This window comes from Cnephaeus nilssonii, assembly GCF_951640355.1.
Source record: "Cnephaeus nilssonii genome assembly, chromosome: 20".
NCBI classification, from domain to species: domain Eukaryota; kingdom Metazoa; phylum Chordata; class Mammalia; order Chiroptera; family Vespertilionidae; genus Cnephaeus; species Cnephaeus nilssonii.
The window spans coordinates 1,892,162-1,914,558 of record NC_137091.1 but is presented as its reverse complement, the minus strand read 5'-3'; the positions used below and the strand labels follow the sequence as shown (position 1 = coordinate 1,914,558).

General features: G+C 57.2%; 1 protein-coding gene across 1 annotated transcript in view; it reads left to right on the top strand.

The window, feature by feature from the left end:
- The window catches only part of NLRC5 (NLR family CARD domain containing 5), a 77,028-nt gene that overhangs the window by 40,298 nt on the left and 14,333 nt on the right, over window positions 1-22,397 (top strand). Inside the window, exons 18-37 of the mRNA XM_079760050.1 lie at window positions 329-397; window positions 1,123-1,191; window positions 2,050-2,133; window positions 2,494-2,577; window positions 3,920-4,009; window positions 5,012-5,056; window positions 5,910-5,999; window positions 7,082-7,165; window positions 8,948-9,031; window positions 10,447-10,536; window positions 10,723-10,785; window positions 13,313-13,399; window positions 15,680-15,763; window positions 16,948-17,037; window positions 17,370-17,435; window positions 17,869-17,952; window positions 18,037-18,120; window positions 20,631-20,717; window positions 21,430-21,507; window positions 22,174-22,257. Of these exons, the coding sequence (XP_079616176.1) occupies window positions 329-397; window positions 1,123-1,191; window positions 2,050-2,133; window positions 2,494-2,577; window positions 3,920-4,009; window positions 5,012-5,056; window positions 5,910-5,999; window positions 7,082-7,165; window positions 8,948-9,031; window positions 10,447-10,536; window positions 10,723-10,785; window positions 13,313-13,399; window positions 15,680-15,763; window positions 16,948-17,037; window positions 17,370-17,435; window positions 17,869-17,952; window positions 18,037-18,120; window positions 20,631-20,717; window positions 21,430-21,507; window positions 22,174-22,257 (1,596 nt within the window). The remainder of the gene's footprint in view (window positions 1-328; window positions 398-1,122; window positions 1,192-2,049; window positions 2,134-2,493; window positions 2,578-3,919; window positions 4,010-5,011; window positions 5,057-5,909; window positions 6,000-7,081; window positions 7,166-8,947; window positions 9,032-10,446; window positions 10,537-10,722; window positions 10,786-13,312; window positions 13,400-15,679; window positions 15,764-16,947; window positions 17,038-17,369; window positions 17,436-17,868; window positions 17,953-18,036; window positions 18,121-20,630; window positions 20,718-21,429; window positions 21,508-22,173; window positions 22,258-22,397) is intronic.

Genomic DNA, 22,397 nt, shown 5'->3' with positions numbered 1-22,397 from the left:
GGCCCTGGCCAGTTTGGCTCAGTGGATAGAGCATCAGCCTGCAGACTGAAGGGTCACGGGTTTGATTCCGGTCAAGGGCATGTACCCCGGTTGCAGGCTGGATCCCCGGTCCCAGACCTGGTGCGTACGGGAGGCAACCAATTGATGTGTCTCTCTCACATCAATGTTTTTCTCTCTCTCTGTCTCTCACCCTCCCTTCCACTCTAAAAATCAATGGAAAAATATCCTCAGCTGAGGATTAACAAAAAACAAAAAAACAAAAACAAAATGATCCGGAGCAGCCGGAACGCCATAAGCCTCTGGCCTCCTCCCTCTCTTCTCTCCGCAGCCTCATGCACAAAACTGTGGTCCTCACGTTTACCCCGGAGCTGGAGGAGCAGGAGGGGACCCAGGAGAGGTAGGGCCCCAACACCATCCCGACCCCACCCTGGGCCAGGCCACCCCCTCCCTGGCTCCCACAGCTGGTTGGTGCCACTCAACTGCCAAGGAACCTTGACATTCACATAGGCTCAGCAAGCCAGCAGGCACAGAGGGGGATGCAGCCCTAAAGGACAGATGCTGTCCCATTCCCCTGGTGGCGCCTGAAGAGAGCCCTGTGATTCAGGGTGGAGATGGCACCTCGCTGGGGCAGGCACAGGGTAGCCAGAGAGACCCAGGCCCTTCAGCCTAAACCCGAGGATCGCCTGGCCTATGGGTCTGATTTTGGCCAGAACTTCTGGTTTCCTTTGGCACAAGGACCCTTTAGAGAGTGTTTGACTCCTCCAGGGTGCCTTCCTGGATTGCCCAGCACATAGGCAGAGACTCAGCTCTGTGCTCCTCAGTGTCCACCTACAAAGTCTGAGCTTTTGGAGGCTTGCCTGAGGCTGAGGCTGGCATCTTTGAAGGCGATGTTGATGATGATGAGATTAATGATGCTAACGGCCAAGGTTAATGGAGCACCAAGCACCAAACTAAGGCAGTTCACGTACATTCTCCAGAAGAGCCTGAGTGGTCTATGGCCAGGTTACACAGCCCGGGCCGAGGGCCTGTTGGAACCCAGGTCTGGCAGCCTCCAGCCCGGGTGGAGGTGCATGGTGGGAAGCAAGGCGTCTGCTCAGCCTGGCCTGGTGTGTGTCTCTCCAGGGCTGCGTTTCTTGACAGCCTTCCGCTCCAGACGTCCTCCGAGCTGCCCCCGTGCTCCCCGAGGGTCAGGTACAGTGACACCCTGCAGGGCCTGGCTCCGGCTCCGGCCCCCTCCCGGCCTCGGCACGAAGCCCGCCCCGGCCCCCAGCCCCAGTGCTCCCTGGGTGACACGATCTGCTCTAGCCAGGAGGAGCTGGGGCCTGGCTTCCCTGCCTCCCCCTCTCCTGCCTGCCCCCGACAGGTGGGGCTCACAAGGCAGCCCCCTCAGTCACCTTCCCCACCAGGGCCCCCCCTTAAGTGCCCTCAACTTCCAGCAGCTGAGGGGGTGTGGGAACTCTGGGCAGAGAGCCTGGGGAGCTTGCAGCCCCTTCTGTTCAGGTCCTGAGGCTGTTCAGGTTCAGCGTCCCCCCCCCCCCCCAGGACGCGCATCAGTTCCCCTCTGGCCGCTCTCTTTCTGTCCATCTGCCTCTCCCCCTGTCTGTCTCTCTCAGATCACGTCTGTCTGATTTCCTGTGGACCTTTTCTCATTGTCTGTTTGTCCTCCTCTGGCACCATGCACACATGCCGTGTGTGTGTGTGTGTGTGTGTGTGTGTGTGTGTGTGTGTGCGCGCGCGCGCGCGCGCATCTGCCTCCTCTCTCTCTCTCCCTCTCTCTCTCCCTCTCCCTCCCTCCCTCCCTCCCTCTCTGTCTCTCTCTCCTCTTTTGTCCATCTTGGTGTCCCTCTCGCTGTGTCTCTGACTCTGGTTTTCCTCTGCCTGTGTGTGACGTCTGTGTGTTATGTGTTGGTCCCTCTTTGTCTGTCTGTCTGGGTGCCAGATGTGTCCGTCCCAGCCCCTCCTGCAAGCCTCGCTCTCTGCCTGTGTTTGGGGGCAGGGCCGCTCTGGCCTCTGTGGCGGGGCTGCAGGGCTGCGGTTCTGCCTCCACAGGCTGACACAGTGCGGTCTGCACGCCGAGCACCTGCAGCAGCTCTGCACAGCCTTGGAAGGAAGCTGTCGCCTGGGCCACCTGGAGTGAGTGGCGCTGTCGGAAGGCGGGTGGGCGGGGCTAAGCAGTGCGTGAGAGCTGGGTTTGTTTTGCTCTTTAAGATTCGGATCTCCTGCTGCAATAGAGAATCTGGTGAAAGTTGTGCCTCTCCCCCCTAGAATATAGGTCCCCCACGCTTGACTCCCTCTGAAGCCCATCCCTGACCCCCTCGGAGTCACAAACCCCAGGATAAGAACCCTGGGGAGACCCCCGCTGACCCAGCACCACCTGCTAACGTCTGGCCCCACCACGCCGTGTCCAGTTCCAGGAGAAGCGGAGTGATTGAGGCAGTGGGATGGAGAGACAAAACTCCTGCTCACGCCTCCCTCACTACCTTGTTCTCCCAGCTTATCCAGGAATGCTCTGGGGGACGAAGGGGCGGCCCAGCTGGCTCGGCGGCTCCCAGCGCTGGGCGCTCTGCAGTCCTTGAAGTGAGTAGCTGGCTGTCCTCATCGCAATGAGGGGATGTGGGAGGGGCGGGTGGGGGCTCTCCTTATGTCCCATCTCCCTCCCTCCATGGCTTCTCAGAAAGATTAAATGAGAAAATGCATGTCCCTTGCCTGGCCCAGTCCCTGGCACGTGGCGAGTGCTCCGTAAAGGGGATGATTCTCATTCAGATCGAGTCTGGCCTCTGTGACTCAGTGGTCCAGCTTCTGATTTAAGGTTTCCCTTCTCGAATCTGTGTCTGGGAGGCCCAGGCACCCGAGGCAAGGCAGGTGGGAAGTATTACTGATTAATGTAGAGGCTGGCGGCTATTCTGGCCCTGGGTGCAGGGCGGGGCTGTTTGATGGGTGCAAGCTGGCCGGCAGGGAGGGTTTGTACCTCACAGGACACCCAAGCAGGGTGCCTGGGGCATCTGGAGGACCTGGGCACCTGGCAGAGACAGGAGATTTCCAGTGGGGTGGGGGGGGGGGGGCTCTGGTTGGAGGCCAGGAACCCCAGCCTTTGTCTGCAGCTGACCAGACTTCCTGGGCCGTAAAAGCCTCCTGCGTTCTTGGCCCCACATCCCCGCCTCCCCAAGCTCTTCTGGGACAAAGCGAGGGGAGCCCTGGCAAGCGGTCCCGGGTCCCAGGTCCCGGTGTGACCTTGAGCGGGTCACGTCCCCTCCTGAGCCTGGTTCCCAGTCGGTTAGCACATGAGCAGTAGGGGCGTACATTGGCTCCAACCTCAGAAGGAGCGCTGTGGCCTGCGGGCCCTTCCGGCTCCCACAGGCTCCCTGGGATGCTGGGAAGGAGAGGAGGCACCCCAGGTGCTGTTGGGGCCTGCACCCGGGAGGGAGGGGGGGGAGGGATGGGAGCTTTCGGGGCAAATCCCCGTGTGACCTTCTCCACGCCGTGGACGCCAAGTCTGACCCAGGGCCTGCGAGAGTCTGCAGTCCCCTACCAGGATCCCGTCCCGAGGCGGGTGTCCTTAAATGGCAAATAAAGCCACCACGACAGGTGGACAGACATTGGTCACCGGATACCACCCTCCTTTATCGGGTGCCTAAAAGCACTCCCCACATTCAGCACAGCCAGAGGGAGGCACGGGCTCCAATCTCAGCTCTCTCACCTGCGTGTCCTGTAACTCTGGGCGAGACCTGGCCGCGCTATGGCCTCGGTTTCCCCATCTGAGTGGGGCGTTGGAAGAGGCGTGCTGACCGATGAGAGTTCCCAGGGAGTTTCCTCGTCCGGACGCGGGCACAGCCTCCCCTGCCCTGTGCCCTGACCACAGCGGGTGTGTGAAGTCTTGTAACTGGGGGCCCCTGTCGACACCACGCCTGTGATTCCCCAGCCTCAGTGGGAACTGCCTGTCCCTGGACGCTGTGTTCAGTTTGGCCCAGTGTTTCTCTGCGGTGCAGTGGGTCCGCCACCTGGACGTCAGGTGAGTGAGCCTCGGGCCCCCTGTCCCCCCCTCCCCCCCGTCCGCATTCACCACCAGGCACCCTCAGGGCCCACAGGGTCCCAGCCGTGTGTGGGGGATGGGTGCCCGCTGAAGGAATGAAGGAAGGAAGGAGTGAGTGAGTGAGTGAGTGAGTGAGTGAGTGAATGAATATAGCCCCAGGACACTCAAATTTCTCCATGGGACACAATCCATTGACTCCCTCACTCTCTGGATTATTCTGGGAGACTTTTTTGTATATATTTGTATTGAATTCAGAGAGGAAGGGAGAGAGAGAGAGATAGAAACATCAATGATGAGAATCATTGATCCACTGCCTCCTGCACGCCCCCTACTGGGGATGGAGCCCACAACTCAGGCCTGTGCCCTGACTGGGAACTGAGCCTCCTAGTTTATAGGTCAGTGCTCAACCACTAAGCCACGTGGGCCAGGCTGTTCTGGGAGACTTTTAAGAAAACTGGGAACACCCTTGTGACCTTTGAGTGCTCAGGGACTCACTGTAATTGTGGGGTCTCGGGAGCTGATGAAACTGTAGGAGGGAATTGCACCCAGCCACACAGCTCTGGGACATGCAGCGTAGATCACCCATGCTTCCTTGAAAGGCCTGCCCATTCCTCCCCGCCCTGCCCAAGAGTGGGCAGTGTGAGAGCAGACAGACCAGCTTCAAATCCAGGCTCACCAGTTCCCTGCCGACAGCTTCTAGTAGGTCACTGAGCCTCTCCACGCCTCAGTTTCCTCATCTGTAAAATGGGGTAAGAATACTTCTTTACCTTGAAGTTTTAGCATGAGACCCTAAGGAGATCGTGTGGCTGGTGTGCGTAGTATGTGCCTCATAGCGGCGGTCACGTAGTTACGGTGGCATTTGCTGAGAAAGAACGCGGCCGCCCTCCAGGCCTGCCTTGACCCGGTCAGTCTGCTCTCCTGCCCCTGCCTGGCAGCGGGCCTTTCGCCTGGTCTCTGATTGCTGCCTCCCTCTGCCTGCAGCTTGGAGAGCCAGCACGTCATCCTGAGAGGCGGCGGAAGAGCCAGGTGAGGGCGGGAGCTCCGAGGGGGCGGCGGACTCCCCTTTCCCTCTGGCCCCCATTTCCTGGAGGAGCCGCCCCCCCAGACCCATGCGGACCACTGTCAGCCTAAAGTAACCCCTCCCTATGAATGTGCGGTAACCCGCCGCCTCCAGCCGCGCAGACGGAGGGAGGGGTGCTGGGTGGCAGGCTGGCCGTGGCCCTGCTGGCAGCTGCCGCTGGGGGGGAGGCGGGGGAGAAGGAAGCGGCTCGGGGACTTTTGCAACCGCTGCAGCTCACGGTCTCTTATGAGTCAGTGCCCTTTCACACCGAGGTGTGCGTCCGAGAAGCCAAAGCCGCTGGCGCTCTGACAGTTTCCCCATCTTCGCGGTGAACCGAGAGCAATAGTGGCTCCTCGCCGATGCTCCGGCCGCCCCCTCGTGGGCACCGCGGTCTCGCTGGGCAGGTTGGCAAGCACAAGAGCCACCTGAGGCGGGCGTCCCCTCCCCGGGGGGCTGTCTGAAACCAGGCTGGCCCAAGGCCCGGTGATCTTGCTTCCCGGTCTAGGGTCTCTATTCCTGGGGACCCTCTGGGTTTTGGAGGCCCCAAGTGTGGAGGCAGCGGGAGACAGTCGTGTGAAGGCCACATCTGTGATCAGAGTGAGGAGAGGCCCTGTCCTGCCCCCCAACCTGGTCAGGGGCCGCCCCCTGGACAGGTGGAAGCTGCCTCACTGTGGTTTCCCTCCCCTGGGCCTCAGTTTCCCCATCTGTACAGTGAGGGGGTTGATTGTCCTGAGAGCCCCTCCCTGCCCTGGCTGATGAGTCTGATCTTCTAATGTGGATGATTTAAACTCTCATCTCAAAATGTTTCCCCCACCCAAGGCATCTGCTGGCCGGCAGCCCTCCGCCAGAGTCCCCCGCCCAAGCCCAGTCCTCTGGGTTCGGTCAGCGCTGCGTCCCCAGGAGCTTCTGGTACCTTCTTACCCACTTCTTGTTTGGGGGTAACCACAGTGGGGAGAGGGCTCAAGGAGTGAGGAGAGCCTGCGGGGTCAGGCTGGGGACTGGGAGAGGGAAGAAAGGGAATTTGAGAGAAGGGGAAAGAGAGGGTGGGTGTGAGGACTGGCGATGGGGCTGTGGGCGCCGCGCTCCAATCCCACACTGATTTCTCTGAAGGCTTCCCAGCTCCGCCACGAGGGGCTGTGGGACCGGGCGGGCCCCTCCCTCTCCTGGCCTCGATTTCTTTTCTTAGTTTTTAAATATATTTTTATTGATTTCAGAGAGGAAGGGAGAGGGGATAGAGAGAAACATCCATGATGAGAGAGAATCATGGACCGGCTGCCTCCTGCACGCCCCCTACTGAGGATCAAGCTGGCAACCCGGGCATGTGCCCTGACCAGGAATCAAACCTCGACCTCCTGGTTCTTAGGTTGATGCATAACCACTGAGCCATGCCGGCCAGGCCTGGCCTCATTTTCCTCACAGAAGAAGCGACACCCCAGGGTGGGGCTGAACAGGTTGTCCCGAGGAGGGGGAGGGTGTCCAGGTGGCCGGCCAGCTTGCACAGAGGCCCGGAGGAGGGGCAGCTGGGCTTGTGGGCAGCGTTTCAGTGTGGCCACAGCACATCAGGGAGCGTGGAGGCGAGTGGGGCGTGGGAAAAGGCTCTTTGCTTTTAGCCTGAGGGTAATGGGGAGCCACAGAGGGTTTCAGCGCAGGGGGGCCTGGTCAGGTTTGCACTGCTCAAGCACAGGACGCTGGCAGGGTGAAGCAGGATGGATGGGAGGCAAGCAGGGAGGCCGGGGTGGTAAGGGGTCTGGGTGAGTGGTGGTGGCCGGACTCAGGCAGGGCTCCGTGGAGAGCACGGAGGGGCTGGAGAGGGCAGCTGGGCGCGCAGAGCGTCAGAATGGTGGGAGTGGGGGGGCTCTGGGAGACTTGGGGGTGGAGAGCATACCCTGTGGGGAGGAGCCTGCAGTTTGGGGAGGAGCTGAGAGTCCCTGGGGCTGCACAGGGGCCCTGAGCCTTCTCTGACCCCTGCCCTGCCTGCTGCTCCTTTTCAGCCTCAGGGACTGTTGCCTGGAGCCCCTGAGCCTCACCCGCCTCTGCGAGGCTCTGGAGAAGTGCCCGGGGCCTCTGGAAGTCAGGTCAGTAAGGAGGGCACAATGCGGGAATCTACCCGGTGACCTGGGGGCAGGGGGTGCAGACCTCACAGCCCAACCCCATGAGAGTTCCCTGACGCAATGCTAGAAGCCTTAGTAATGAAAACACTTTGGTTATGGAGACAACCAAGCACACACACAATCGGAGAGAGTCATGTAGTGGGGCTCAGTTCCCCTCTACCTACCTCAGTAAGCCAGCCACACAGGTGCACACGCATGCACCCCCAAACACCTCATTTTAAAAAAATATATTTGTATTGATTTCAGAGAGGGAAGGAGAGGGACAGAGAGCTAGAAACAGCAATGATGAGAGAGAGTCAGTGATCGGCCGCCTCCTGCACACCCCACTGGGGATGGAGCCCACAGCCCAGGCATGTGCCCTGACCGGGAATTGAACGGTGACCTCCTGGTTCATAGATCAACGCTCAACCACTGAGCCAGGCCAGCTGGGCACTCTTTATTTTTTTTTTTTTTAACAAAACCCAATTGTTCCAGAACAGAAAGCGTTTGTTCATCCAGTGCTAGCAGAGCCAAATACTAGACCCCGAGGACCGCAGGGGAGAGATGGCCTATTTCATTACGAGTGCGCCCTCCGGAGGATGGGCGGCTCATGCTCAGAAGCAGAGCTGTCCCATGGCGTGTGGGTTACGGACCCTGTAGGACAACATCACAGGACACAGGGGCGTTGGGGGCTGGGGGCTGCGCTGGGAGCTGATTGGCGGCGGGGATGAGGCCAGAGTCATTTCTCTGGGTCTGGAGCACAGCTGCGGGTGTTTCCCAGCGTCCCTGTCCGATCTCACGGGAAAGCAGCCGGGGGTCTGCTCCACCTGAGGGCGCAGGAGCTGACACTTAGCAGGTCACCATGTGATCTTTAGCCGGACCATCACCCAGGCCTGGTTCTGCTGCCTCGGAGGTCGCTGATTATCCGAGGGCAAGGTCTCTCAGAGGGAGAGCGAGAGCCAGAGTGAGAGATTTCTAGAGCTAGGATTTAAAACTAAATGGAGTCCAAGTCATAAGGACCCCAAAATGGCAACATTAGTTTATGACCTATTGAAGTCTTCAAATATCCCACCAATGTTTCATTGTCCCTGATGGCTTGTGTTTTTCACACAATGTTTGCATATTCGTGCCTTTTAACACTAACCCTCCACAGTTTGTGTGTGCCACAAATTATTCAGACACACACACACACACACACACACACACACACACCCCAACACCAGAGTCTAGATCAGGGGTCCTCAAACTTTTTAAACAGGGGGCCAGTTCACTGTCCCTCAGACCGTTGGAGAGCCGGACTATAGTTTAAAAAAAACTATGAACAAATTCCTATGCACACTGCACATATCTATTTTGAAGTAAAAAAACAAAACGGCAAAAACACCCGCATGTGGCCCGTGGGCCGTAGTTTGAGGACGCCTGGTCTAGATAGACAGGCAGGCTGCTCCCAGTATTTTTTGTTTTGGTTCGGTTTATTATTATTGTTGCTGCTGCTGCTGCTGTTGTTGTTGTTGTTGTTATTATTATTATTATTATTATTAGCACTGCAGCCAACGCTGCAAAAAGCACTCTTCTTAGAAGTCAAAGAAAACGAGTCTGGCGTAACCCACACTTCGCACATGCGTATGACCTTCCTCTCCCTCTAGCCTCCCTGATAACCCGGGACCTGGTGCTCAGAGGGGATGTTTGGGGCCCGCCTCTGGCAGCCGGCCACGCCCCTAGCTGTCCCCAGGCTTCCCCATGTCCTTCAGATGGTCTGTCTCGCAGATTGTCCTGCGTGGTGCTGAGCGACCAGAGCCTGGACACCCTGCTGGGGCGCCTGCCCTGGCTCCCCCAGCTGAGCCGCCTGCAGTAAGTGTTCGCCCAGTTTTCTGTGCAGCCCTGGCTGCAGCTTTGCAAAGCCACCCCCGCCCTCCCCGGCCCGCCTTCCCTTGAGCTGTGGCATCATTGTGTCTGTCACAACTGGGAGCTCGGGTCTACTCGCAGTCTTTCCTTAGACTTGATCCACCTTCGGGGGTGTTATTTGACCCCTCTGGGCCTCAGTTTCCACATCTGATAAATGGGATTAATATTCCCCCAGGGATGGGACTCAAACAAGACAGTTGTTTCAAAGCACCGTGAAGAATGAAAGCCTGTGACAGGTGGGCTATGGGACTTCTCCCCACCCACAGGAGTCACCTGCTTCTAGAAAGGGACTCTCCAGATGCAGGTCAAGCACACGCCACACCACTTTTTAAAGGTCACCGTGCAGGTTCAGAAAAGGGAAATGGAGCAGCATCCCCTGAAGTATTTAAAATTCTGTTTTCTAAGTTCAGCTCTGACTGGTTAGAATTTAAAAAGGATTCACTTTCAATCTTCTAGCAGGTGGGAGAAGCTGCAGCTGAGATGGAAAGATACAACAGGAAAATAAATCCTGTCATTAATAACAGCAACCTAAGTTCTAATGCTGAAGATCCCGGGACACCTGAGCCGGCTCACCAGCACCCAGGCTCTCCGTCATCCTGAGTCCCGTGGGAGGGAGGGAGGGCGGGAGGAGACGGCGGCTTTCCAGAGGTGGCCAAGTTCAGCAGAGCTCACGTCAACCCCCACGGCACCCACTCTGGTCCTCCCCTCAGGAGAGAACGGGTCAGGCAGGCTCCTTTGGACGCAGAAGGCGGCGGGTTAAATGAACAGGTGCAAAACTTCAGACCAGAGAGGGCCGTCTCTATGCCCAAGTCACACAGCGTCCGTCTTTGGAGCCAGGGGGCCAGCCTGACTGTGCCTGTCTTACACTTCCTATATTGCTCAGTCCCAGTGCGTGTGCACTGCTGTGGGCCAGGAGCTGCTTGGGGTGCTGGAGACACAGAGGGGGGCCTGCTTGGGGTGCTGGAGACACAGAGGGGGGCCTGCTTGGGGTGCTGGACACAACGCATCCTGCTCCCTGATAAGTCTGTGCTTGAGGGAGAAACAGTATAATAACAATGAGCATGGGTATCGCTTAGGCAGTGCCCACACTCGATGTAATTAAACCCTCAGTTCACCTGCAGAGGAAGGTAGACCATGAGCAGAGGCCTGTTGTCCATGTAGGGAAAGTGAGGCTCTGAGAGCTTGAATGACTCACGCAGGGACACACAGCCAGGAAGCAGAGCTGGGCTCAAACCCCGGTCAGCTTGACCCCCAGCCCCTGTGTGTCCCTCATTGCGGTGCTGCCCGCCCGCCCCCGGTTCCTTCCCGCCAGCCTGTCCCGGCTCCCACTCGCTGACTTGGGGCCGCCCTTCCCTCCTCAGGCTGAGCCAGGCGCCTCTGTCCCCGAGGACCCCCTTCCTGCTGGCTCACCTCCTCAGCCTGTGCCCACGAGTGGAGAAGGTGGATCTCAGGTGGGCATTGCCCAGGACCACGGGGCTGGTCTTGGGGTTGTGCCTGAAGCCTGGGGGGGGGGGGGGGTGAGGTGTAGGGCGGAGGCAGTGGGACCCACGTCAGAGGCTGGGCTCCTGGAGGAGGGGTGCCTCCTGGGGCATCCCGAGGCGGTGGCCAGGGGCTGACCCAGGTACCGTGTGCTCCAGGTCCTTGCATGATGCCACCCTGCACTTCAAGTCTAGCGAGGAGCAGAAAGGCGGGCGCTGTGGGTGAGTCCGGGCGGGGCCCTGGCGGCAGTGGGTAGTGGGGACCAGGAGACCTGCCTCCGGGTGCGAGAGGACAGACGGCAGAGGCTGTGCTGAGCGCTCCCCCAGCAGGACCTGCGAGGGGACTTGTTTCCTCCAACGTGAAGGAGCGGGGCCCCAGCCCTGGCCGGGGAGCTCATTGGTCAGAGCATCGTCCCGATACACCAAGGTTGTGGGTTCGATCCCTGGTCAGGGCACAGACAAGAATCAACCAATGATGCATCAATAAGTGGAAGAACAAATTGATGTCTCTCTAAAAAATCAATTAAAAAATAATTTAAAAATGAAGCAAGGCTCCAGAGAGGGTGGGCTTTGCCAAGGGCAAAGGGGTACACGTCAGAATGGCCCAGAACTGAGAGCTGGAGAAATGGGGCTTCACAACCGCCCACCAGGCTTTAGTCCCAGCTCCACGAGGCCGGCACTTTGGGCAACTTCCTAGACCTCTCTGAGCCTCGGCTCCTGCTGCTGGAGACGGGAGACCCCGTGCTGCAGGGCGCCTGCAAGGATTACATGAGGCAACGTGTCAGGCATGGGTGTCACGTGTGCCAGTACCCCCCGCCCACTGCTGACTCCGGGACCAGTGCTCTGTGGTTGGGGCCGAGAGGGGCAGGTACTGCGTGGAGGCCGGCTAATGGGGAGGGTGACAGCCGAGGGCAGAGGTGACAGTTCTGCCGCTGGCTCCCCGAGGCCTTGGACCAGACCCTCTGGCTGCGCCTCAGCTGTGAACTGAGAAGCAGAAGAGCTAGTATTTGTTGAGCTTCTGAAGGCACCGTTCTTTGGAGGAAGAGGAGGAGGAGGGAGAGGAGGAGGAGGGAGAGGAGGAGGAGGGAGAAAGAGAGAGACATGGACTTACTGTTCCACTTATTTATGCATTCATTGGTTGATTCTTTTTTTAAAATAAATATATTTTATTGATTTTTTACAGAGAGGAAGGGAGAGGGACAGAGAGCTAGAAACATCACATCGATGAGAGAGAAACATCGATCAGCTGCCTCCTGCACACCCCCTCCTGGGGATGTGCCCACAACTAAGGTGCATGCCCTTGACTGGAATCGAACCTGGGACCCTTCAGTTCACAGTCCAATGCTCTATCCACTGAGTCAAACCGGTCAGGGCTTGATTCTTCTTTTTTAATATATTCTTATTGATTTCAGAGAGGAAGGGAGAGAGAGAGAAGCATCAATGATGAGAGAGAATTTGATCGGCTGCCTCCTGCACGCCCCCTACTGGGGACCACAACCCAGGCGTGTGCCCTGACCAGGCATCTAACCGTGACCTCCTGTTCATAGGTGGACACTCAACCCCTGAGCCACGCCGGCGGGGCTGAGCTGTAGTTCTTGATGCCTGTCCTAGCCCAGCGATAGTTTCCAAGTCAGAGGTTTCCAAAATGTAGGTCCCAGACCGGGGTGGGGTGATTTTTAGGGAGCTGGGCAGAGAGCAGAGTCGTTCAAACTCATCGACTCCTTCGTGAGGTCACGGTCCCTGTGTCTGCGACCAGGGGGAGTCTGGGTGGCGTGTTAGCGGGTCTGGAACACTTCTCAACACGGAGCTCCCTGTGTAAGGAGGAGCGCCCTCGGCAGGGTCAGTGTCCGGCTGGGGTTTAATGATGGGGTTTTGCTCTCGCGTGTTCTTATGCTCATGGCCTGCGTGTGGCACGCGATGCCAGTTTCCCATCTCAGTGAGTGACACGGGGTTTCCTCTTACAGTAAATGATTTAAACCAGCAGGAGCTGATTTGAAAATAGGAGGTAAAAATAGTGTACGAGAAAATTTAAGACTGTGGGGAAAGCAAGGAAGGAAAGTAATCGTGATAAAAATTTGAAATATTGATTTTGGGAGCTTTCTGATTTTAAGATTTTTTTTCTTCAGCTGCTGGCTGGTCACAGGCTCCTCCTTTGCCTTATTACAGAGTCCAAGGTTAGGCCTTTCGAAGGCAGGTTGCCACTCGTTTTCATTCCAGCATCAACAGCCTCTGCAAGAGAAGGCCTCACCCTACTCCCTACTCCGTGTCTTTTCGTTAAAACGACTCCAAGTCCTAGCTTGTGCGGCTCAGTTGGCTGGGCGTTGTCCCGCGCACCGAAAGGTCGCCGTCAATTCCTGGTCAGGGCACACACTTGCTTTTTGGGTGATGTTTCTCTCTCTCTTCCTTCCTCTCTCTCAAAAACTGTACATATTTTTGAAGGATCCCAAGAGCTGTTGTTCTCCAGCTGGAGGCTGAATCAGAGAGCTTTGCCCCTAGAGGTGCTGGCTCAGTGGGGCTGGGCTGAGTTCCCAGACTTTGCGTCTCAGCAAGTTCCCCCTTTGAGAGCCACCTCCCCGGAGGGAGCACGGTGGGGGGGGGGAGGCAGGGGGACCAGCTGTGGGGCAGGTGGGAGTGGTGGAAGTGGGTAGCCCCAGAGAGTCCAAGCTTGGGTGAGGCCACCCCGGGACAAGCCGGGGGAGTGGGTCTGAGTGGCTCACCGCCCCCGCTCCGGCTCGTTCCCCTCCCCCAGCAGGTTCACGGGCTGCGGCCTGGGCCAGGTGCACGTGGAGCCCCTGTGCGAGGCGCTGAGGAAGTGTGAGGACCTCAGCCAGCTGGAGTAAGTTGCGAGGAGCGGAGCAGGGAGAGCGGTCTGGAGCAGGCACCTGGGTGGCGCTGGGGTGTGTGTGTGTGTGTGTGTGTGTGTGTGTGTGTGTATGTGTGTGTACGTGTGCACTCACCCCCAGCCCAGGCCTGTGGGTCACACCCTTAAGGTTTCTCTGTACCATGTTATCCCCCCCGCCCCCCGCTCCCGCGGTAGTGGAGCTAGTTCAGAGTGTGCCCTGGATCTAAGTTGGGGAGCCCTTCACTAAGGGTCACAGGGGCCTTTTGGCCTCGCGTTGATCAAGGCACCGGAGCTCTGCTGGCCGGTGGGCACTAACACGAAGGACCCACTGGTTTGCCTGGCAGGGGGTTAAAAGTACCAAATGCCTCAGCCCGAGGGGGTCCCGGAGCCAGCTGGGCGGGGACTCGGCAGCTTTCGTGCTGTTGAGAAGTGGTATCACGTGGCCTGTCTTGGCTGCCCACACAGTGCAGCCCCCACATGGGTAGAAAAATATAATAATAATAAAATAGCAAACACTATTGGGCACTTCTCCACCGATGTGAGTGCCTTAGGTCATCTTCTCGTCCTTCCCACAAAGCCAGGTTCTATCACCCCATTTGCACATGGGAAAGCTGAGGCTCAGAGAGTGTACGGACTTGCTCAAGGTCACACAGCTGATACAATGCAGTCTTTTCACAGCTGTTAGGAGCTCAGCTAAGGACCTGTAGGAGGGAAAGAGAGCGGTACAAAAAATTAATTAACTTCCTGTCATGATGTGGCCAAGAAGAGAAATGTGTTTGATGAAAACAATGTACTTTTTAAAAAAATATGTTTTTCATTGATTTTAATATTTTTTGTTGATTTTAGAGAGAGAGAGAGAGAGAGAGAGAGAGAGAGAGAGAGAGAGAGAGAGAGACATCTATCGGCTGCCTCCTGCACGCCCCACACTGATGATTGAGCCTGAAACTCAGGCATGTGCCCTGCTTGGGAATCAAACCTGCGACCTCTCGGTGCATGGGAAAATGCTCTACCAACCGAGCCACATGGGCCAGGGCAAAAATTATGTATGTTAACGAAAAAGGAATAAGCAATATGCCTTTTGAGGTTTTGATTGTTTGTTTGTTTGTTTGTTTGTTTCATTGTAGAGGGCACTTTTTCTTATTTTAAAGATGATTAAGGGGCTTTGTGGAACAAGCTAATTTTTTTTATCATATTTTTTGTTTTGTTTTGTTTTTATATTTTATTTATTTTTTACAGAGAGGAAGGGAGAGGGATAGAGAGTTAGAAACATCAATGAGAGAGAAACATCGATCAGCTGCCTCCCGCACACCTCCCACTGGGGATGTGCCTGCAACCAAGGTACATGCCCTTGACCGGAATCGAACCTGGGACCCTTAAGTCTGCAGGCCGAGCTCTATCCACTGAGCCACACCGGTTAGGGCACAAGCTAATTGTTACAGTATCTCAGGAAAAGACGAAATAGATAAGCCTCGGGAGTGTCAAAATCAGGGACAAAATGAGTCCAAAGATGCAGGACAAAACCAGATGTCCCAGGGCATGCTGGTCGTATTGTCCTACACTGTAGCTACAACCACAGACGGATACAATGAAGAAGTAAGAAAGCACTCAAGCCCAATTTCTGATATTGTATTCCCAAATTAAAAGAGGGGCTCTGTTGGGTAAATACAGCCCCCAAATATATTTTCCTGAATTTACTCTTATTCCAAAATGGCAGCTCCCAACTGACTCGGGCCAAGGGCACAGTCAAAGCTAACTGGGTTTTCTCTAACTCCCGCAAGCCTGCTGGAGTCCCGGGAGTGGTCAGCACATATTGAAGGGGAAGATGAGGACTAGTTAACTGTGGTGCTGGTGAGGGGATGGTGACGGGGACACGGGAGCTGTTGCATGATGGTGGTGATGATAATTGGTGATGATCCTAGTGGTGCTGGAGATGATGGTGATGGTGGTGGTGATAATTGGTGATGATCCTAGTGGTGCTGGAGGTGGTGATGGTGGTGGTGATAATTGGTGATGATCCTAGTGGTGCTGGAGATGATGGTGATGGTGGTGGTGATAATTGGTGATGATCCTAGTGGTGCTGGAGGTGGTGATGGTGGTGGTGGGCTTGGGGAATTCAAGTAGTGACGATGGGATGAAGCTGGTGGTGATGGTGACGTTGGGACGGAGCAGCGCTGACTGGCGGAGGTGATTTGAAGGTGGTGATGAGAGTGCTATGTGGGTGGAGAGGCAGCGATGCAGCTCTAACCATCAACCGCCTCCTCTTACCTCCCACAGCCTCTCAGCCAACCAGCTGGGTGACGGCGGGCTCAGGAGCTTGCTGATGTGTCTGCCTCGGCTGCCCATCTCGGGTTCTCTTGAGTAAGTGATGAGCAACCTCAAGGACAGCAAAGAGGAAGCCTTCCTGGGCCAGGAGTGTGGGTTTGGAGGGATCTTTTTATACGTGTGTATACATTTTTATTGATGATTGATTGATTTCAGAGAGGAAGGGAGAGGGAGAGGGAGATTGAAACATCAGTGATGAGAGAGAATCATGAATTGGCTGCCGCCTGTACGCCCCACACTGGGGATCGAGCCCACAACCCTGGCCTGTGCCCTGACCGGGAATCGAACCATGACCTCCTGGTTCATAGGTCGATGCTCAATCGGGGCCACACCGGCCAGGCGGAGGGATCTTTTGAGGGATCCCCAGAGAACTCCAGAGGACAAGGACTTGGGAGGGGAAAAGGGTGATTCTTACCTTGACACCCCACGCTGGGCCCTTTCCTCCTCCTCTCGTTGCTCACCCCGGGAAGAGCCTCCACCAGACAACCAGGAGCGGCTGTGACTGAAGCTTGGTGACTACGCAGCGGACGCAGGGTCTCAGCTGTCTCAGCTCCCGGTCCACCCGTCCCTGAAGCTCCTCTGACCAAACCCACGGGACACGGATTTAGAGATGTCCCCACAGCAGGGCGGGTCCCAGGAAGTCATCCATACGCTCCCCGATCTCCCAGTGAGCTGGGAGGCAGGCGCCAGGGCCAGGATACAGCCCGTTGCTAGGCAACGGAGCTGGGTGCTCTGTGGGCGCAGGAGCTGCCCGCCTGGCCTGTCCCAGACCCAAAGGACAGCAGGCCCAGAGGGTGCAGCTCTCGTCGCGGGGGCCACGCTGCCGTACGGAGATGGGGCCCCTCTGGCCTCTCTGGACCTCAGTGCCTCCACCTGGGGCAGTGGTGGGCAAACTGCGGCTCGCGAGCCACGTGCGGCTCTTTGGCCCCTTGAGTGTGGCTCTTCCACAAAACACCACGGCCTGGGCGAGTCTATTTTGAAGAAGTGGCGTTAGAAGAAGTTTAAGTTTAGAAAATTTGGCTCTCAAAAGAAATTTCAGTCGTTGTGCTGTTGGTATTTGGCTCTGCGGACTGATGAGTTTGCCGACTGCGCCCTGGGGAGTGGACACTTGGACACGGAGGACTCTCCTCCTGGGAGCGACAGCGGGAGGGGAGGCGGGGCTGGGAGGGGCTCCATGGCGGTGCTGCCCCACACCCAGCCCAAACCTGTTTCTCTTCCAGCCTCAGCGGCAACAGCATCTCTCCGGAAGGTGCCCTGTGCCTGACGGAGACCCTGCCTTCCTGCCCGCGCATCCGGGAGGCCGCCGTGAAGTAAGGCCCGGTGCCGCCGGCTGCTGTGGGCCGCGAGGCCCCGCACGTCGCGGCCTTTGTCTGTGTGACGGGGCCGCCGCTGAGTCTCCCGGCCCACTGAACGGGCCGGTCTCCACACGCTGAGCCCCAGGCCGTGGGGCCAGGGCGGGCCGGGGGAAGGGCAGGCCTGAGTGTGCTTGCTGGTGGGGGTGGGGTCTCCTCTGGTCAGGAAGGGCTCTCCCTCATGGCTGCCCACCCCTGGCCCCTGCACCCCAGCCCCTTTCTCCCCGGCGCCCCCTGGCGCCTGGGTGCTGAGGATGCTGGCAAGCCCCTGGCTTCTACCCTCTCTGCAGCCTGGGCTCCCAGCAGAGCTTCCGTGTTCACTTCTCCCGACAGGAGGAGACCGGGAAGACCTTGAGGTGACTGCTGGTCTGGGGTGCGGGGGGCTGATGGGGGGGGGCTGACTCTGTGGAGGCTCCATGCCTCCTTTGCGGGGCCCTCTCCTCCTCCACGCACCCTCCTTCATGCTCTCTGCCCCTCATGTGCTCCCAGTACCCCACACTGTGCCTCTTAGCCAGGGGCTACTATAGGTCTGGAGGCTCATGGTTAGGAGCTTGGGCCCTGGAGCCACCGGGGGAACTGCCCACTCTCCCCCTTACCCGCTGTGGCTTTCTCGGGGAGCGCCCTCCAAAGGGCCGCCCCTTCGGCCGCTCCTCAGGCCCTGGTCCAGGCCTTGCACTCAGTGGGGTCCCCCAAAGGCCCTGGGGGGCTGGGAGGAAGCAGGACAGCAGCTTGGACAGACTTCACCCAGGCTCTGCCCTCTGCCCTCTGCCCTCTGCCCTCTGCCCTCAGGCTGAGGGAGTGCAGCTTCAGACCAGAGCACATGACCAGACTGGCCGCTGGCCTGAGCCAGGCCTGGCACCTGACGGAGCTCACGTGAGTTACGGGGCCCAGCCCGTCGGGGCAGCGGAGGAGCGGGGCTCCCTCCTAGAGCCGCCGTCTCCCCTCCCTCTGTCCCAGGCTGAGCCGGTGCTGCCTGGGCCTGCAGGACCTGGCCCTGCTCCTGCATCTGCTGCGGCGGCCCGCGGGGCTGCTCCGGCTCAGGTAGCGGCTTCCTCCGCCCCTGGGTGGGGGGCGGGGCGGGAATGAGGGGCGGGGCGGGCACTGGGTATGGGTCCCCCCGGGATCGTGCCCTGGCCATCTCCTGCACCTGGAACTCTGCCACCTGGACACAGAGCCGACCTGCCCATTGGTCCCAGAGACCCCCTCAGGCACACACAGAACCCCAGGGTGGGGTCTACACTTGGGATCTTCAGAAAAAAAAAAGGATGTGCGGCCAGTTGGGCTCAGTGGTTAGAGCATTAGTCCTTGGGCCGAAGGGGCTCAGGGTTGATTCCTGGCCAAGAGCATGGACCTCGATTGCAAGCTTGATCCCTGGCCTGGTTGGAGTGTGAATGGCAGGCAACCAATAAACGTGTCTCTCTCACATCAATATTTCTCTCTCCCTCCCCCCTCCTCTCTCTCCTCCACTTTCTCAACAACAAAAAAATCATTGGAAAAATTATTCTCGGGTGAGGATTAACCAAAAAAAAACAAAAAAAACAACTACAAATGGCATCCAGTTGAGGTCAGAAATAACATCCAACAAATAGCGTGTTCATACGTTCACTCCTGTCATTTTAAAACCTTCAGGAAGAGACAGAAGACACCAAAAAGGAGAATCATTTTGAAAACTCATATTCCCATCACCTAGGTTTGATGATGGTTTATATTTTTCCAATTTTGCTTCACTTTTTTTATTTCGGCTGAAGTGTTTTATTTTTATAGATATACTAGAGGCCTGGTGCATGAAAATTCATGCACGCGGGGGTCCCTCAGCCCGGCCTGCGCCCTCTCGCAGTCCAGGACCCCTCGGGGGATGTCCCCCTGCCGGCTTAGGCCTGCTCCCTGGGGGATCAGGCCTAAGCTGGCAGTCAGACATCCCTCTGGCAGCCCGGGAGCCCTCGGAGGATGTCCAACTAACAGCGTAAGCCGCAGTCGGACATCCTTAGCGCTGCCAAGGAGGCGGGAGAGGTTCCCACCACAGCCGCTGCGCTCACAGCCGTCAGCCCGGCTTGTGGCTGAGCAGAGCTCCCCCTGTGGGAGCGCACTGACCACCAGGGGGCAGCTCCTGCATTGAGCGTCTGCCCCCTGGTGGTCAGTGCGTGTCATAGCGACCAGTTGTTCCCTGTAGTTCTGCTGTTAGGTCAATTTGCATATTAGCCTTTTATTATATCGGAGGAGGATATTTTTATTCATTTCAGAATGAAAGGGAGAAGGAGAGAGAGAAACACCAGTGATGAGAGAGAATTGATCAACTGCCTCCTGCACACCCCCTCCTGGGGATCAAGACCGAAACCCAGACTTGTGCCCTGACAGGAATTGAACTGTGACCTCCTGGTTCATAGGTCGATGCTCAACCACTGAGCCACACCGGCCGGGCCATTTTTAAATGTGCAGTTCAGTCGTGTGAAGTACACTCACATTGTTGTGCAACCATCACCACCATCCATCTCCAGAACGCTTTTCTTCTGGCAAAACTGAAACTTTGTTCCCATTAAACACGAACTCCCCACGCCCCTCCCCCAGCCCCTGGCAACCACCCTTCTACGTTCTGTCTCCAAGTCTAGGGACTCAGAAGTGCTTATTTCACTTACCATGTGTCCTTAAGGTTCATCCGTGTTGTAGCATGTGTACCATGTGTCCTTAAGGTTCATTCGTGTGCAGCACGTGTCAGGATTCTCTTCCTGTTTAAGGCTGAATGATAATCCGCTGGGTGGATGTACACACTGTGCCTGTCCGCTCATCCACGGATGGACACGGGGCTGCCTCCGCTTTGGGGCTCTTGTGAGTGATGCCGTATGACCGCAGGTGCACAAACACCTCTTGGTATCTCTGCTTTCAGCTTTGGGATGTGTGCCCAGAATTGCTGGACCGCCCAAAATAATGTTTGAGAATAAAACTTTTCTTACTCTAAAAATAATATATAGTAGTTGTAGAAATTTGCGGGATAGTCCATAAGAGCATTAAAAAAACAGCACTTGAAAAGAATACAGTATAACTTTAAAAGCAGGAATATTTTCAACACAGGACAACTCTTTGTCCTGTGTCTAATGCATGTACATTTAGAAGGCCCGGAAAATAATGAAAACTAAAGAAGAAATAAAATAAAAACCATCATGAGAATACCACCATCTAAACAAATACCATTAACATTTAATATATTTTCCTCATCCCTCTCTCTCTCTTTCTCTCTGTTCTTATTTTTCCTTTCCTCGAATAGAAGATTGCAATCATGTTTTAGACACAATTTTGTTTCCTTCTCTTTGCGAGGTGAAATTATGTGGACCTTTTGTTTAACCTAAAAGTATTATTTTTAAAAAGACATTTTCTGTTTGCATCGATGCAATAACAGCTGGAGTGAGAATGGCCATTTCCTGTTATGCTTCTGCCTAGCTGTATAATGTTATAGTTTTTAAATTAGCAAAAAACCCAAGGCCTCTAGGACTCCCTTGGCACTCCCCCCTCCCCCCGCTTACCCAGGGGACCTCTGTCTGTGTCCGCTTCTGCGACAGGGTGGAGGAGCCGTGGATGGGCAGAGCTGGGGTGCTCACCCTGCTGCAAGTCTGCACCCAGGCCTCGGGCAACATCACCGAGATCAGGTGGGTCCAGGGAGGAGGCCCCCTCTGAATTCTTCATCAGCTCATGGCCGTTGGGACCTTCCCTCACCTAGACGCGGGTCTCTTGTCCTGTGGGGTGACAGCCATGTCACTAGTGAGTTCTCTGGGTCCCCAAAGTGGCAGCAGCTCCAGGGGCCCCTGTGGGGGGCTGTGCCCTTGTTGGGACGGGTGCCGTAGTCAAGCCGCAGTGCCAGGGAGGGGAGGCAGCCCCAGGTCACGGCAAGGGGCTGTTGGAGTGGGGAACCTCGGAGAGAAGGCGGGGAGGGTGGGTGGGTGGGAGGTGATCAACCAAAGACCTTGTATGGACATGTGCATAACCCATGGACACAGACAATAGGGTGGTGACATATGTAATACTTTCAACAATAAAGAAGTATTAAACACACACACACACACACACACACACACACACACACACACACGACAAAGGGCTGTTGGATCTCAGGTGACACGGTGGGAGTCCACACTGGTGGCCTAGAGGTGGCCCTGGCTTACAGTAACACACATCGTGGCTCTGTGACCAGGCGTGGCACAACGATGTGGAGTCGCTAAGAGCAAGGGCTTTGGGGTCCCACTGACCTGTGTCCGGGTCCCCACCGGGTCTGGGAGCTCAGAGCCAGGGGCTGAGCAGCCTGGATCCCAGCTCCACCGACAGGGAAGGTGCCGGGGCCTCACGCTGCCCTCCTCCCCGCAGCCTCTCCGAGAGCCAGCAGCAGCTCTGCCTCCAGCTGAACTTTCCCCGTCAGGAGAACCCCGAGGCCGTGGCCCGCAGGTGGGACCCAGAACCTAGGGCCCCACGCGAGAGGCTGGGGATGGGTTGGGGTCTGCTGCTTCTGACCAGTGTTCCTCGTGCCCCTGCGTGGACGCCCGGAGTCTCTACGTGGCCCGGGAGGTCTGCTTGAATCTGCCTCTCCATGCTGCCCACTCCTGCCCCGAACCCCAGCCTCGGCCTCCCTTCCAGCTCTCAGTTCCCCGAAGACCTCAGGGCCTTTGCACAGGCGGTTCCCCCGCCAAGGGAAGGAGCCTCTTCCTCCTTCTTCACTTGGCTAACTCCCTCGCATCCTTCAGGTCTCCGCTTAAATGCCACCACCGCAGGAAGGCCCCTCTGAACCCCCAGACTTAGTCAAGTCCCCCCATTATCCTCTCTTTTGGAAATTAAGTGTCATCCTTATGGATGAATGCAGCCTTGCCGTGTACAGACCGGAGCTGGCCCCCAGCCCCAACTCCCCTCCCCGGCTGTCCCTGGGGCAGTGAACAGCCTGCACAGCCGCACCAGCTCCCGCCTGCACCTCCCCTTCCCTTCCCTGAACAGTAAATGGTGGGCTTTGTTTGATTGGCGTGTACACACCCCCTCGAGGGAAGGTCCTTACAAGCGGGGGCTCCGTCCCTAATGCGGATCCTGGCGTTCAGAAACGGCTGCCTCCCTGCCTCCCTCCAGGTTGGCTCGCTGTGACCTTGAGACCCACCACAGCCTTCTTGCCGGGCAGCTGATGGAGACGTGCACCTGGCTGCGGCAGCTCAGGTCAGCGCCCCGAAACTGTCTGGGCCCGAGTCCTCTGGTCCACCCGGTGTCCACTCCGGGCCACGTGTGGGGGGCTGGCCGGGCCGGGATGGGGTGGGCAGAGCCTGGCGGTGCCGGCCCCCGGCGTTCCTGCTTCCATG